This window comes from Meles meles, chromosome 18 (genome assembly GCF_922984935.1).
Source record: "Meles meles chromosome 18, mMelMel3.1 paternal haplotype, whole genome shotgun sequence".
In the NCBI taxonomy this organism is placed as follows: domain Eukaryota; kingdom Metazoa; phylum Chordata; class Mammalia; order Carnivora; family Mustelidae; genus Meles; species Meles meles.
In genome coordinates, this window is record NC_060083.1 from 34,570,488 (window position 1) to 34,583,965 (window position 13,478).

The 13,478-nt window shown below is 38.9% G+C and overlaps 1 protein-coding gene across 5 annotated transcripts in view; it reads right to left on the reverse strand.

Moving 5' to 3' along the window:
* Positions 1-1,893: 1,893 nt before the first annotated feature.
* Positions 1,894-13,478, reverse strand: part of STXBP4 (syntaxin binding protein 4) — a 160,040-nt gene continuing 148,455 nt past the window's right edge. For all 5 annotated transcript variants that reach the window (XM_045984422.1, XM_045984424.1, XM_045984423.1 and 2 more), the window contains one exon: positions 1,894-2,320. In XM_045984422.1, coding sequence (XP_045840378.1) covers positions 2,206-2,320 — 115 coding nt within the window. In that variant the 3' untranslated portion in view covers positions 1,894-2,205. The remainder of the gene's footprint in view (positions 2,321-13,478) is intronic.

Consider the following 13,478-nt stretch of genomic DNA (forward strand, 5'->3'; position numbering starts at 1 on the left):
TATTATTGAAGATGTAAATTGTAAGTCCTATATATAGTCAGGCGTGAATGAGGGAACACAACATAGACCTGTATTTATGATACAGAGCTGTATTACGTGCCATATGAAACTTAGCAGACTAGGAGACTTTAGGATTTAGGACTCATTTTTGACCTGGCCACTAACTCAGTCTGTCACCTCTTAGGATCTCAGTTGACTTATCTATAAAATGGTTACAACTGAGAATTCTTATATTCTAAGGAGCTCTAGGTTTGCACAGTTGTGCTGGGGGCTGCTTTAACTGGGCCTCAGACTTCTCTCTCAAGTACAGCAGCAATATTAACAACAACAACAACAAAAAAAACACAAAAAACCTGTTACGTATATTAGGATTCTACCTAAGAATTCATTTTAAAAATGAGTTTTTTTCTCCAAAAAATGTTTGAACATCACTGAATCACAAGCTCTTCAAGGTTGGGGTCCCTTTTCTTGTCATTGTTTTTCAGAGGTGGGGAGAGAGTGACGAGAACAAGGAGGAGGAGGAGGAGGGAGGGAGTGGTGAGAAGAGACCATGGTGACCAACAGTGACTTCTGGGTCTTACCAGCCATGGTCTGGGAACAGGGTATTCTGATTAAGTAATGATTCTTACTCACTTTCTTTCTAAGTATATTACCTAACAATATGATAATAGTGGATATGAATAAATCCCTTTATACCATTCAGTGCGTACCTAACTAATGCCCAGGACATTTAAAATGATGTCCTGCCACTCCACCCCAGTTGCCAGCCCCAGGTTTAAATCATTAACAGAGAGAAAATCTGTAGCCCTCCAAGTCAATGCCTCCTTCCTTCCAGGAACCGTCTAGTGGCATCCTTACAACAAAATAGCTTAAGATGGAAAGTGTAATCAGTTTGGAGGGTGGTATCAGCAATCATTGAGACCAGTCTTGAACTCACAGCAGGGGAGTTCACCGAGGAGTCCCGACAGCAGAAGAGGTTCCAGATGCTCCTCTTCCCATCAGGGACCCACACATGTTCCTTCTGGCAAGGTCAGCCTATACAGGGCAGACCCCTGATGGGAGCCAGTCCCTTTACTGTAGAAAAATGTGAGTTGCTCAAGGAAGACTGCTGGGAGGGCATTACGGAGCTGCCCTGACCTGGTGAAGGTTTGGGGGAGGAGGAAGCATTTATAGGAAAACAGTGGGGTTATATGGGGGCTCTGTCTGAGTGAAGAAGGAGCCTCCTGGATCTCAGCGGCGGCTGGAGAGCACACTGCGGAGCTCAGCTGTGTCAACAGAACCACGGTGGCCTGCATGTTGGGCTGCGACCTCCATCTGCAGGGATGGTGGGGAGCAGTGGAAAGGGGGCTGGACGCAGAATCACAAGACAGGTGTGACTTTCAGCCCAGGCAGTTGCCCAAATGTGATCCTTAAGAAACCTCCAAAAGCTTGCTCAGATCACTTTCCTAAGATACTAATATAAAAGGCCAGTGACTTATCAAACAAATGAAGTGCTCACAGTGTTCACATAATTTTCCAGTAAGTCTTCATTACAAAACCATGGTATCTGATATTCTATAAAGAACTATATATAAAATTATAAATCTAATTGTATATGAAAAAATATACAGATTATAAAATCTAATTATATGTGATTTCAAAAAATACAACTAGGTGATTCTTAACTCCTGTAGTGGCAGTTGATCTTATAAATGCATACGCTTGTATCAAAAAGTTTTACCATACCATATGCTCTCACTCATACGTGGAATTTAAGAAACAAACCAAACGAACAAAGAAAAAAAAGAGACAAAACAAAAAAACCAGACTCTTGAATACAGAGAACAAGAGGGTGGTTGCCAGAAGGGAGGTGGGTGGGGGGATGGGCGAAACAGATAAAGAGGATTAAGAGTACCCTTATTGTGATGAGCACTGAGTAGTGTATAGACTTGCTGAATCACTATATTGTAGACCAGAAACTAATAGGACACTATATGTTGCTGACACTTCAATAAAAGAAAAAAATTCTCATCATAAGCAAAAAAAAAAAAAAAATTTCTTTTTTTTTTTTTTTTTACAAAAGTAGCCTAAATGCAGAGTCTCTATTTCACAACTTCAGTAAGTAGGGTATGTTTTGCTCCGATTTTAGACCGTTGCGTGTTGGGGGTTATCCACGTGGAATGAGATGTTAGAAGACCATGGAGCTCAGCTTCCTATAGAAGATCATCAGCTCTTAGGATTGGGAAGTTCTCTGGAACAATCCTCTTCATTCTCCTCTGAGCAGGATAGGTTCAGTGCACTCATCACAGGATGGATCCAGGATGTCGTCTGTGTTACATGACTTGAGAAGAACAAGGAATGCAATTATAATCTAAAAGACTGCCTGTCCTTCTACCCGTCCACGCACGTCCTGATCCCAGCGACACTGCTTCCTCCCTACGACAGCCCCTTGTGACAGGAAGCAACTGGAACTCCATCCAATAGTTTTAAGGTTCAACCATGCCCACTTCTTTCTTTCTTCTTTGGTAAAAAGGAATGTAGGAGAATGTGTCATCTTTCACTCCTTGCTTTTCTTTACCCGAAATTCAGTCAGCAAGTCCTGGGACTGTCTTCCTGAAATATCTGTGGGGTTTTTTGACCTCCTCTCCTCTTCCAGTGCTACAGCCTGGGTCACTGAAATTGCTTGTCTCTCTGTCTGTTCTGGTTCTTTGTTAATTCAATCTCTACTCCAGCCAAGAGAACAAATCATATACTCTGGCTCACCTGCTAAAAATTCAGTGCCAACCCATGCCTTCTGGATCAGAAACATACTCCATAGTATGAAATACCTTGATTTTTTTCTTACCTGCCTCAACAATGCTTTCTTCTCTGCCACAGTCTTTTCCTCCCTCCCACTTTGTTTATCTAGTTAACTCCTACTCATTCCAAAGAACCATCGTCCTCAAAATTCCACCAATCTGTGCTCCTGATCTTATCTCTTGTTACACTCATAGTATTATAAGTGCTTGTTTATCTTCAGTAAGGAAGTAAGAAGTTACTGCATAAGAAGCTCCTTGAGGGTAGGAACTGTGTTTCTTGGCTGATTTATGGTGCTTTACATGTGCTCAGAATCGATGATGAGGCATTTCAGGGAAGAACACAAGCAGAGGGAAGGAAGGATACACCACAGGTACAGGGCCTGTTCAGGGAGTGCCGAAACATCACAACCTGGGCCCCTACCTAGTGCATGCTGTTTCTCTGACTTATCCACCCCTCAGTCTGGCTGAATGAACCTCCTCAATCCACCACTATCTGCCCAGCTCCCGAGTGTTGGACAGGTGGCCGCCAGAATTAGAATGATTTGTTTCTTCTTCCTGGATACTCACTCTTTCTTCCACTGGCTTACCCCACTGCCCTCATCCATCTAGATCAGTTTCCCCCAAGCGTATCTTATCCAAACTCAACCATGGAAAGTAGTATCATGTCTTAGATTGAGTCTGTCTGAGGGTTGGCACTTAGGAGGATCAAATACGATTGGGGGGCGGGTGTCTAAAAGTTTCTTCTAAATCACAGAATGACATTTCAAAAATATGTTTTTAAAGGGTTTTTAGTAACTTTTATGTAAAGAAGATAATTCCATGATCAAATAAGTTTGAGATACACTAGGTTAAACAGAGCTAAACGGGTTTCTTTACTGCAGGATTTCCTTAAGCCTTAACTGTATTAACATGTTCTGACTCTCCATGAGTATGCAGTGTTATTCAAACTAACATGCCCCTGTTAGCACACATGGGACTAGCATTCCACAGACCAGAATTGGGGAACTATCACAAAAATGCACTTACTTTATTGGTTGTTGACGACAATAACTGAAAATGTTGGACTTAGTACAAATGGGCAGTTTTACTGTCAATGGTAATTTGGTTTGTTTTTGACCCTCTATCCCAAATTCAATGCATACCCCCCTCCCCCATACAAATTGTTCAACTCCTGCGTTTAAATATTAAAATTCATCTTTCCGTGGAAGATCACTGGTAGTTTCATACTGGGGTAAATGGATTCAAGGTGTTTTAAGATGGCAAGGCCCAAACATCTTCATAATTTCAAAAGCACAGAGTGTGGTTAAGTGGTACAAAGAATCATTCTTCTCTTGACAGTAATCCACATTACTATTATCTCTTTAAAATGGTTTACGGTTTAATGGAATTTCTTATTACGGAGGCGAAACTTACTAAAGCACTGGATTCTGCACAGGTTAACTTCATTTCAAGGTCTTGGGGGCCGGGGGTAGGGAAAGCTGGAAGTCTGCCTAAATTGAAAGTGGTTTTAAAGAAATACTAATGAGTGTAACATAAGAAGGCCAGGAGGCCGCTGCAAGGTGAAATGAGGACACATCATTCTGTATGAAGCACCTGTTTAAAACTACAAGGAAAAACTTGATGAGACGGTTTTGCTAATTTTAAAATCTTGGTCTATTTACTTTGATGTTTACCAGCACATTTATAATATCTTAGTCCAAAGAAGAGACTTCAAAACTATTATAAATCCTCCCTCCCCAACAATGTCCCCTAATTAGGAAGTGTGGGAAGGAAGGCGGAGGGGAATAACCACCTGAGGGGCAAGTTCAGCTGCATGCTTTCCTAGCAGACTTTTTGAAAAACAGTATTCTTATGCTTAAACGAGTGTAACTGCCTCAATATGGACATTCCATTAAATTTATAATGTAAACTAAGCAAAAGCAAAATGTCTAAGGAAAAATACGTAATTATTGACTCTGAACAATGACTATGAGAAAGTTCCACTAGAAGATTATCCTTGCCAGGAAACTTCATTAGCGCTTTCTTTTTTTTTTTTTAATATCAACACATCTACATCTGATCTTCTCCCAAATACAAAAGTAACACCATAAAATATTAATTGATTAAGCTTACGTTCAAAGTAGACTTCTTGGTATCTGCTTAAAAAACACACACCCAAACACTAAATGTGCAATTACAACAGCTACTTACTAGGAAACAAAACAAACCAAACGACAACAACAACAAAATAAACAACTAACAAAGGGATAAGGTTTCTATGCTTCCAGTACATACTTCACACTTAGGTCTTTTGTACAAACAAAAACCAAAGCTGCTAAAACTCAGGTGAAGTGCCTGGCAAAGAGTACATATTCAGTAAGTGATTATGGCTGTTTTTTTTTTTTTTTTTTTTCAAATAATTAGAACTTTGTGATTATTGCAAGAAAAATTTGGAATTCTTCCTTTGATGCTGGAACAGGGCCAGCTGGGTGTATACCACTCAATTTTATGTCCTGGTGAGCATTGTGCCTAAAGGCTTTGACATAATCGGTATGATGAGATAATCCCAGCTTTACTGGCTTGGAGAACATTCTAGTATTAGAGATATTTCCTCTCTGATTTGTGTGCTTGGTAGCTCAATTGAGAAGAAAGAATAAATCAGCCCTGTTGACTCTGTTTAATTAATAAAGACCCCATGGTTCATAAAGTGAGATGCTCCTACTTAGTATGAAAAATTTAGAGGTCTGGAGAATAAATGAGGCTGACTATGGAATGTAAAAATCTTCCATCTGAACACACACTACCTCTGGCAAATGTTCCTGCAGAGAGTGCATCTGACCTGATTTGGGGTACAATCAACGGCAGTTCAGAGATATCTGAAAATCTAAAAAGCATAATACTACTTGCCTCTGAGTGTTTGCCAAATCTGTTGTTGGGAAACACTAATATTCGATCTAGGAAGAAGACGGTGTTGTGTTTTTTTTCTTCCATAATATTAGTAAATTGAAAGACATATTTTAGGGCCTATAAAAAAAAAGCCCTAAGAGAACATGCTTTATTGGCAAAGAAATGTAAGTGAATTATTTAAATCCCATTATAATTACCCTCCTTATGTTTCTTACCCTCCTAGCATGCAAAATGCTTTCTTTCAAAATTAAAATTTAGGACAGCTTTTAAGAGAAAAGTGGTTTAAAGACAAAAAGTACACTAGCTTTGAAGAAATTCATTCTTAATAACTGTCTGTGATGATGAAAGAGGTTCTTCTGTTAAACTCCATTATAAATGTCACTATTTATATATCATCGTGAAGTTAGCAAGAGTGCATATCATGAAGATAAGGTTGCAAAATAATGTGACTAATTAACTTGCAATGTCTTTTTTTTGTGGGGGGAGATAATCCTATGCATATAATATTCATATGAACAAGAAATTAAAGACAAGTAATATATGTTAATTCAATCTGTTTCTAGAATCAGTATCTTGGAATTACTGGAAAATTTTACAGCTGGCCATAAATGGCAAGTAGTAAAGACAATAAAAGATTTAAACTTAAAAAAGAATCCCAATTGAAAACAAACTGGAAAAAAAAAAAAAAGAAAACAAATTGGAAGGTAAGAACAGAATAAAATTATTAAAAAGTCACCAAACCTTGGTGAGGCAGCACATAATCTTGCCAGACACTGGTTATGAGACTGACTAGGAACTAGTAATATGAAGAATCCATTCCAAAACATGTTTAAAAGAAAATCACAAGCTGTTTATTCCCACTGACATATAAGGAGTTACCTCTTATATAACTTTGGAAATATATCCCCAAAACCAAAATGGATATTTCTCAGTAATTAACTCTGTAAATATCACAATAATAGTTCCCTATTTTGTAATTAAACATCTGGAAATCTAGTGGGACTCTGACCAAATATTAGCAGGATCCCATCCAAATCTTTATGGTCTTCAAGACAAACTTCTTTTTGCTACATATTTATGGCAATTTATATAAAAAATATGTATCTTTTGAAAATTGAAAACTCTAATTAAAAAACCTTTGTATCTCAGATATCACATTATTATAAGAATCTGAAGCTATCGTAATATGTTACTTATGCATAGTATTGGGATAAAAATTGCTGTCTCTAGACCTGTAAAAGATGAACACTGAAAATTCCTGAGAAAAATATAAATTATATCCTCTTTTTTTATATCCTTTAAATCATATACATAGGTTTAGATTGCTGTCAATTACTGTACAGAGTAAAAACATCCCAGATCCAGAGCTGATACAAAGAAACTGTTCTACAGTCACAGATTACAGTTTTGGGCAACTCTTAAAAACTGATGTTGTTTTTCACTGTGATAGGATTACAGAATACAGAAGGCCTCAAAGAACATGTATTTATACACTGGACTATTAGATACTAATGAACACAGAATTTTCAAGTTTCTATACTGGTACCTTCTTATGTTCCCTTTGGCAGTGCCCACCAAACTATACATTCTCCCTTCCATATCACAGCATTGTTACCAGCAGACTACCTGTCCTGACTATCCTTATGTGATCCTGTAGCTAGGTCCTGCCAATGAAGATGAGAGAACTGATGCTTGTCTCTTGTGGGCCAGGGCTTTTTAAGGACCTGGAGTGCCTTCTCTACTCTTATTCATCATCTGATAAATGAAGGCAGAGGACTCTGAGGATCGAGGTGATGAGGAGCCATGAGTTAGGAGAAGCTGGGGTACCAAACTCACCAGCCAAAGCAAAGAAAAGCCACTTGTCCACCAGGAAGCTCTGCGTTGACTGGTATGTGAGCATTAAGCAACTGAAAGGTGGAGGTTTGTTACAGCAGTTAATGTCATTCTAAATCATCATCAAGCAAAAAGAGTATTTCAAGATCAAGCCATGACTATAACTCCCCCAGTACATACAACTCCAAACTAAAGAGGTTGGCTTTCTAGAAAAATACAGAAGATGGGCAATATATATATATTTTCATGCTACTTTAAAAAGGTCAATAATCAAAAGACTGTCAGAATATAGATTAATGAAAACTAATTTAATTAGAAACAACTTTGCAAGACCACTGCCAGTTTCCAGCTTAAATTCTCACTTATGAACAAAAGTGCATGAAATACTAAAGCTACTTCAATTTGTAATGTTCAGATGTTTCACTTTTTTATCCAATAAAATAAGTTTAATGAACATCAATTAAGTATGTTTTTCTTAACTACCAAATTTGAAACTTTAAAAAAATTAAAATTATTTGAAACAAAATTTCAATTCGTTTTATACTTACTCTAATTTTTTCTTTTTTTAAAAAAAAGATTTATTTATTTATTTATTTGACAGAGATCACAAGTAGGCAGAGAGAGAGAGAGGAGGAAGCTGAGCGGAGAGCCCGATGCGGGGCTCGATCCCAGGACTCTAGGATCATGACCTGAGCTGAAGGCAGAGGCTTTAACCCACTGAGCCCACCCAGGCACCCCCCCTTATTTTATTTTTCTACCAAAGTTAAGTGAACTACACTAAAAATATAAGAACATGAATGTATATATTTTATCAGACAAGAACTAAACACTCTCAAATGACAAAACTGGATTGGACTTTGAGAAATCGCCTCCCCCACCATCTCTATAGTCTTGACATGTTCCATCCAAATATGACTGACTCCATAATGCACACGTGCAAAAGCCACTTAAGAGTGAGTGCTGTAGAGCAGAGACTTTCATTATAGTAAAAAATGATGGGATAAACACCAAACATACCGTCAACATTTACAGTTCTCTCATCAATCTACAATACTATTTCTAGTGGTGCCATCTTGGACTTGTTAATCAACGGGCTTAACTGACTTTTAGGAACTTAGTTTATTTTGAAGAGAAAAAGTTATACTTACTATCCTCACGCTATATATGAGAAAACTAATACCGAAAGAGGCAAAATAACTTACTTCAGGTCCTAAAACTGGGTTAGAGCCTGGATCTAGACTCAAATCTGACTTCTGAGAGTTTAGCCATTCTTAAAGTCGTCCCTGAGGCTCTGTTATTTGGGTGGGTTTCAGCAATAATGTGTATGACGATTCTGGGGTGGGTTAAACGATCACCTAAAAGGGCTCTTCAAACTTACAAAATGAGGTAATTAAGGAGGGGCTGACTGATCATAGATTACATAGTCTAAAATATTTTTTAAAACACTTGCCACAAAACTCATATTTTTATTAAGTAGGAATAAAAAGTACTAGCATGAAGCCTGCTTCCCCAGAAGTTTTACACTTTTCACATCATGAAAATGAATTCTTACTATGTCTGTCTTCTTGCTCACCAGGCTGTTAACTTCTGGAGGGCAGAAAAGCATTCTTTGCATCTTTACAATCTCAGTGTCAGGCTCACAGAAAATGGGGGTCAATAAATGTATGATGTATAGATCCACCAGACTTTTCACTGGTATTTTTATTAAACCACAAGTTAAAAAATGCTCAGAAGTGGTAAACTAGCTTATTTATGATTGAGGGCCAGATAAAACTATCTTCAGATGGCATAATGCAGTCACCTCACTCTAAGAGATTCAGAAATATGCATAAAGAGACTGAACTTTATCAGGAAAGCATTTAATTGATTTAAATATCCTAAACGTCACCAAATAGCCAGGACTACTAACCCTCTTCAACAATGTTCTAATATCCAAGTAACTTGAAAAGGTCTATTCATCAGTTTGTGGAAGGTAATAACTGAACCACTATGATAATCCAAACAATTCTGATTAGAGTTTATTTCCTAAATAACCAGAGTTATATGTAAACTTATTCAAATCCCAGGATTTAAGTTATAGTTGCTTACATCGAACAAATACTACTGTTAGCTAAACAAATCTTGTGTTAACTGGTAGAGTATAAAATGCTAACAAAGACAAATAGATATGATGGTAAGGGGTGGCTAAAAGCTCACACTACCCCTCAATTCTCTAACCATTACTGAAGTGATTTTACTATCCTGCAATTTTCAGCCTCTGAAATAACTCAGGATGCGGCCAAAGCCATGTTTCTAGGCATCCAACACCCAACAAAAGGATGCAGATTTTTCCTAAAGGGGCCTGGTTAATGCTGACACTAAGTAACAAGGTTCAGGTAAGGTCTAAGAAGACCCTCCAGCCCCCTCAATGTCCTAGATCATTCATTTGATATGTATGTTTGGGTGTGTGACAGTTAGATCAAACTTGACATCGGATAAGCATTTTGTACTTTACAATGTTTTTTGATAGTGATTTCCCAATTTGCTTTTCATACAAAGCTCACAAAGCTGACTTGTCTCTACAAGTTTTACAACCAAAGAAACTGAGGCTCAGGGTGTTCAAGTACCCTTAGCTCACCCAGTTTACTATTCTTTCATACAGACTATGCAGACCTGGTTTGAAATCCCAGATGGCCCATGTACTAACTGGGTTACTATGTGTCTCTGGGAAAGTTACTTGAACTCCGAGTCTCTGTTTCCTAATCTAGAAAACATGCAACACCAGCCTCAAATAGTGTTAAGAGATAACATGTATAAATCCTCTAGTTCCATGCCTGATGCACTCTAGGCGCAAGTTATAACCACTACCCTCTCCCCTCCACCTCTGACTCCCTGTATTAGTTTTCTATTGGTGCAGCAACAAATTGCCACATAAAATTTAGTGGCTTTAAACAACACAGATTCACTGGCTTACAGTTTTGTAGCTCGGAAGTCCGACATGGCTCTTGCTGGGCTAAAATCAAGGTGTTGGCAAGGTTAATGTTCCTTTCTGGAGACTCTAGAGGAGATTTCGTTTCCTTGCTTTCCCAGCTTAATGGCCATCCACATACTGTGGTTCGTGGCCCCCATCTTCAAAGCCAGAAACACTGCCTGTCAGTCCCTGCTTCCACTTTCCTATCTTTTTCTCTGAACCTCTTCTGCTCCCTCTTCCCCTGTTAAGGACTCATGTGATTAGACTGGACCCACCTGGTTAGTCCAGAGTAATCTCCCTATTTTAAGACCAGCGGATTAGCAGCCTTAATTCCATGTGCAAACTTTATGCATGGAACCTAATGTATTCAAATAGTGTGGAGATTAGCACGAGGACATCATTGTGTGTGTGGGGGGGGGAGGTCATTATTCTCCTTGCCACATACCCCCTCCCCTTAGCTGCTTCATCTACTAAAGACTAGGGCACAAGGGAAAGCCACTGGTTTGGATTAATTCTTGAAAATGTGCCTAAAATCTGGTAAGTGTGTGAGAAAATGATACACTGCTCTGTAATGGAGATTATTAGATAGAGAAAAACAAGGGGCTGGAAAATTTATGGAAAGTAGTTTAAGATGAAGCAACTGTTGGAGGCACCTGGGTGGCTCAGTGATTTAGCCTCTGCCTTTGGCTTAGGTCATGATCCCAGGGTCCTGGGATGGAGACCCAAATCGGGCTCTCTGCTCAGCAGGGAGCATGCTTCCTCCTCTCTCTGCCTGCCTCTCTGCCTACTTGTGATCTCTATCTGTCAAATAAATAAATAAAATCTTTAAAAAAAAAAAAAAAGAAGCAACTGTTGTGAACTGAATTGTGTCCTTATCCCCTCCAATTCATATACTGAAGCCCTAACCCTAATGGTGGGCTATATTGAGAAACAGGGCATTTGGGGAGGTAAAGTTAGATGAGGTCACGGAGGTGAGGCCCTGGGTCCAATGGGACTGACGTCCTTGTAAGAGGAGGAAGAGACACCAGAGCTTGATCTCTCTGGGCACACATGGACAAGAAAAGAGGCCATGTGAGGACACAGTGAGAAGGTAACGGTCTGTATCCTAGGAAGAAAGGCCTCACCAGAAACCAATCCTGATGGCATGTTGACCTTGGACTTCTGGCCTCCGGAACTATGAGAAAATAAATTTTTGTTCTTTAAGCCAGTCTTGGCAGTTCTAGCAGACTGATAGAGCAACCGAATTTGGAAGGGACAGTGTTTGACAAATAAGTGAGTATTTGTTAATTAACTTAAATAAAGAGTCCTGGAGGCAGAGACGATTCCACATTTGGCTAAATAAAAGTATAACCCCAGAAAGGTGTTAAATTTCCCAAGTACTTTTTGCAATCCCAGAGGATTTGTGTACAGTATCCCAATAAAATGCTAAAAAAACATGCTTGATGCCTCATACCTGTCACTGGATAAATGGGGGGGGGGGAAGGAGTTTGATGCAGGCTGTCTAGATCTGGATGTTTTATTCATTTCAGTGGGCTCTGCCACTCCGAATAACCCAAGCCAGCTGGCTGGCCTTTCGTTTAAATGACAGTTGCTCATCTAGCACTTCGTACTGCTATACCCCTTCGTAGATATTTATGGAAAATCCAGAGCTAGCTGTCTCAGGCTCCCGAGCAATGCAACCTCTCGGCTCCCGTCACAGGGCTTCTGTTTTGGCTAGTGGTTTCTATTTGCAGCTGTGCAAATGTTGTCATTTACAGCCCTACCACTGTCCAATAGCAGTACTGTAAAATAAAGGAAGGGAGGGAGAACTAACCTCTGTTCAACACTCACCCTGTGCCAGGTATTTTGTCAGGGGCTTGCCCCCCTCCACCCCCCATATTTTATTCAATTCTCAAAACAAGCCTAGGAGATATAAACCACTATTGTTTTTGAATGAGAAAAGGGGATACAGACAACTGAAAACAGCATCGATTATACCAAGGTCACCCTCAAAAGTTGTGCATAAACACTAGAACCCAGGTGTGTCTAACATTACAGTATTTTTTTTTCCTCATCAATTGCTTCCCCAAATTGGCAATGACAGTATTGACGCATTTGATAAATGTTTATTCAGTCCCTATACATACCAGACACTGTTCTGGTTAATGGATATTCTAACAGATGGTTACATCCAAACCAGTGCGTTGAATACAATTTATTCATAAGTAAGAAGTGTTTGGGGATAAAATATGTCCTCCTTCAAGCCATCTTTTGATTTCTTCATTACAGTCTCATGAAGAATGAAATGCTCAGGATTCTCATGCATGTAGAAGGTACTGAGGAGCTAACATGCACTCTCCTTTTCTATGCTGAAGTTAGGTGCACAGAAACTGCCCTGTGCCTCATCAAGTGAGCCTTAGACTTATAGTCATCTGTGAATGGGTATTTCTTAACTTACCCAAAATGAATCAAAGCAGCCAAATTAATGAGGTCTTCAGAAGGAGGGCTCCTGATAGTGTCCACTAAAGTGGAACTAAACTAGTCTGCCAAAGACTTAGGAAAAGTCAAAAGTAGCAGCTTATTATTTCCAATCCAGAAACCATCCGTTTCCTCTCCAACCTCCCCTCCAATCACCCGAATTTGTAATTACATTAGAATTACCCAGCACAGGCTATACTTGTAAAATAAAGTTAGGGGGTAAGAAAACATAACCTCCAATTTTTTCTCTTGTGTTCTCTATATAATTTATAAATGAGAGGACACAATGTAACTTAAGCCTTTAATTAATACAGTAAGCTGACAATGGCAAAGTCTGATTCAAATATAGGCTATGATCCACATTCTTTCCTCCCTGGGAACAACCTAATAGGATGTCCTACCTCAAGTCAATGAAGACAATCATTTAGGGTCATTAATTTCTCTGACTGGAGAGAAATGAAGACAGCCATGCCTACCAGAAATCATTTATCTTTTAGAGTCATTAAAGCAAAGCTTTTAAATACTATCTTATAAGAACTTCTTTGGGTGGCTTATCATCATTTATTTCATTATTT